This window comes from Etheostoma cragini, chromosome 16 (genome assembly GCF_013103735.1).
Source record: "Etheostoma cragini isolate CJK2018 chromosome 16, CSU_Ecrag_1.0, whole genome shotgun sequence".
NCBI classification, from domain to species: domain Eukaryota; kingdom Metazoa; phylum Chordata; class Actinopteri; order Perciformes; family Percidae; genus Etheostoma; species Etheostoma cragini.
This window is the reverse complement of record NC_048422.1, coordinates 1,484,343-1,487,572: the sequence shown is the minus strand read 5'-3', so window position 1 is coordinate 1,487,572 and position 3,230 is coordinate 1,484,343. Positions and strand designations below refer to the sequence as shown.

The 3,230-nt window shown below is 47.6% G+C and overlaps 1 protein-coding gene across 1 annotated transcript; it reads right to left on the bottom strand.

The window, feature by feature from the left end:
* Nucleotides 1-33: 33 nt before the first annotated feature.
* On the bottom strand, nucleotides 34-1,439 carry htr1ab (5-hydroxytryptamine (serotonin) receptor 1A b). The gene has a single exon (XM_034896956.1). It carries the CDS (start codon nucleotides 1,319-1,321, stop codon nucleotides 71-73), a length of 1,251 nt encoding a protein of 416 aa, XP_034752847.1. The 5' UTR covers nucleotides 1,322-1,439; the 3' UTR covers nucleotides 34-70.
* Nucleotides 1,440-3,230: the final 1,791 nt, after the last annotated feature.

Sequence of the window (3,230 nt, the reverse complement as noted above, 5' to 3'; positions counted from 1 at the left end):
CTCTTCTAAGAACAATCTCTTTGTGTAGCATTTTAAAGGCTGTTGGGGGTTTTTATGGGCTGATGGTCCGTCACGGTCTGCAGAAATGACACTTGATTATTTTCTTGAACGCGCTCTGGAAGTCTTTGTTGAAGTACGCGTAAATGATGGGGTTGAGTAAAGAGTTGGAGTAGCCCAGCCAGTTGATGACGTCCTCCAGCCAGCGGGGCATGTAGCACGACTCCTGGCAAAAAGGCATGACGAGGGCGACGATGAAGAAGGGCAGCCAGCAGAGGATGAAGGTCCCCATGATGATGCCCAGGGTCTTCACCGTTTTGCGCTCCCGGGCCATCGCGATCTTCCTCTTCGCCTCCGTCGCCTTATCGTGCCTGCTCTCGAACAGCGGCACCGCGCTGGGGGTGTTGGGCAGCGGCAGGTTGCCTCTGGTGCTGCTGTGCACTTCGATGATCTCCAGGGACTCGCCGTCCTCCGCGTGTTTCACCGCGCCGTTGACGCTCGCAGTCGGCCGGGGCTCCACGCTCCTTTTCCAGCTTTTGCCCTGCGCGTCTCCGGGAGTCTTTTTGTGGAACAGCGCGGGGGACAACGCCAGGCAGGAGTCGGCCACTTTCTTTTTCTCCGTTTTACGCACAGTTCTCCTGATCCGAAACCTGGCAGCTTTGAAAATCCGTCCGTATAAAACCAGCATAAGCGTCAGCGGGATGTAAAAAGCCCCAAAAGTGGAGTATATAGTGTACCAGGGGTCTTGCCTGATCTTACACTGCTTGGGATTGGCTCTGTCCTCTGCCATGCTGCCGGGCTGGGAGCGCATGATCAACATCGGCGGCACCGAGATGGAGAACCCGACCAGCCAGGTGACGCCGATGAGGACGGCGGCTCTCCTCGGCGTCCTCTTCTTCATGTACTCTATGGGCTCCGTTATGGCCCAGTATCTGTCCAGAGCGATGGCGCACAGGTGCAGGATGGACGACGTGCAGCACAGCACATCCAGGGAGATGAAGATGTCGCACGGGATCTGCCCGAGAGTCCAGCGGTTCAACACCTGGTAAAGCGCCGCCATGGGCAGCACCAACACCGACACCATCAGGTCTGTGACAGCAAGAGATCCGATCAGGTAGTTGGCCACGTTCTGGAGAGACCGCTCCAAGGCGATGGCCGCAACCACGCACGCGTTTCCAAAGATTGCGCACAGAATGAGCGCGCTGAGCAGAAAGGATGTGCCCACTTGGTAACTCAGCTTCACCTCCTCGTCTTCAAGTTTGGGGGTTTTGTTGGAAGAGTTTCCAAACTGAGACCAGGCTGTCGTGTTGTTTGCGCCTTCCATTGTTGGTAAAGAAAATAAGAAATAGACAAGGAGTGGTTTTTGGAGAGCTTCCGTTACTTGATGGAGAGCCCCGTGCGCGTCGCACCGCGGCACCTTGGAGAGCGCATAGCGGACTGCTGGTCCGATGGACTGCGAGTGTCGGCTGCTGACTGAGAATGACGCCGCGCTTTTATACCAGTGATGGAAAATGCGTCATGCGTCTGTGAGGATGTACCACCGGGCTGTCTGTGGCTGATCAGTCGGCAGCTGAGGCAGGGAGCATGTGGGAGTCACAGACACAGCCCATATCAACGTAAATCTGCTCCTTTTGGTTATGTTTTTGCTCTACTTGCTGCAAGTCAAATCAATTTGATTGATCTCTTTCTTTGTGGAAGTTTCTTAAGACAAGTGGATTTTGCTTCTTCAGAAGAATGTCAAATGACACTCTTTAAGTCTCGTTTTTTTTTTTGATGTTAGTGAACTGGAAATGGTCATCCATGCTTTTATTTTGTTAACAACCTTTTTACTTGCTTGAACAAGAGGGAGCTTCTCCGTCTCCAGGCTGTTCAGAACTCAGTTGCAAGGCTAAGACTTTGCTCTATGCGCCCCGCCAGGCAGGGCGCAGGGCAGGTGTTCGTCATCGATGGAGGCAAGGATGCTGTTTCTCGTTGCTAGGCACCGACAGCTGTTATCTCATTGGTTGAACTTTTGGAACGTCATCGGCAACTCGGTCAAAGTTGATATCATTTGAACTTCGAGCCCAGCACACCGCTCTCCCCACCGGAAATCAATGGATCAGCCGGCGCTAATAAAAAAAACAGCTAAAGGTCCCATGGCAGGTTACTTAATGAGGTTTTTAACATTAATCTGCGTCCCCCCAGTCTGGTTATGGTCCCCCAGGGGCTAGAAATGGTGATACGTGTAAGCCGAGCCCTGGGTATCCTATTCTGCCTTTGAGAAAATGAAAGCACAGATGGGCCGATCTTGAATCTTGCTCCTTATGAGGTCATAAGGAGCAAGGTTACTGACTTCAGATACAGTATTAGGGACCACTAAGGTCTATATAAAAGAGACTTCAGATACAGTATTAGGGACCACTAAGGTCTATATAAAGATACTTCAGATACAGTATTAGGGACCACTAAGGTCTTTATAAAAGAGACTTCAGATACAGTATTAGGGACCACTGAGGTCTATATAAAGAGACTTCAGATACAGTATTAGGGGACCACTAAGGTCTATATAAAAGAGACTTCAGATACAGTATTAGGGACCACTGAGGTCTATATAAAGAGACTTCAGATACAGTATTAGGGGACCACTAAGGTCTATATAAAGAGACTTCAGATACTGTATTAGGGGACCACTAAGTCATGGGACACTCCCAAAAAGAATGCACAGGCCTTGTACTTTTAACAGTTAGCCTATATGAAGGTATTCTTGTTTGTTAAATAATTATTATGATGAGTGTTTGTGTTGACTGTATCAGAAGGCCTGAGTGAAACTCAAACAGGAATCTTTGTGTGAAATGTAGCCTATAGTACGTTTCTATCACAGGGTCAGGCGAGGGTTTTAATGCGGTCTGATTTCATGTATCTATATTTTTCCTTTGTCTTCATTTTTCTTGTATTTATTGTATTTCATTTTATTGTGAAGCACTTTGTGAGTTTTATCTGTAAAAGGTGCCGTATACAATACACATTACTCAATTACCTACAGTAAACCAACACTGTTTGTCTATTCTGAGACAAAATGATAACACACTGTTACCAAAATTGTATTTGCTTTAATAATGATAGTTATCATAATAAAAAAAATTGATTTAAAGGAGAAAACTTTGCAGAATCTACTTTTTTGCCAATGTTCAGGAGTGATAGTATTGTTCATAAAGTTCAAACATACCACAGTGAAGAAAAGGAAATGCAGATTA

What these genes read in the sequence shown, in the direction of transcription:
- htr1ab (XM_034896956.1), bottom strand. Translation starts at nt 1,321, where the DNA reads ATGGAAGGCGCAAACAACACGACAGCCTGGTCTCAGTTTGGAAACTCT.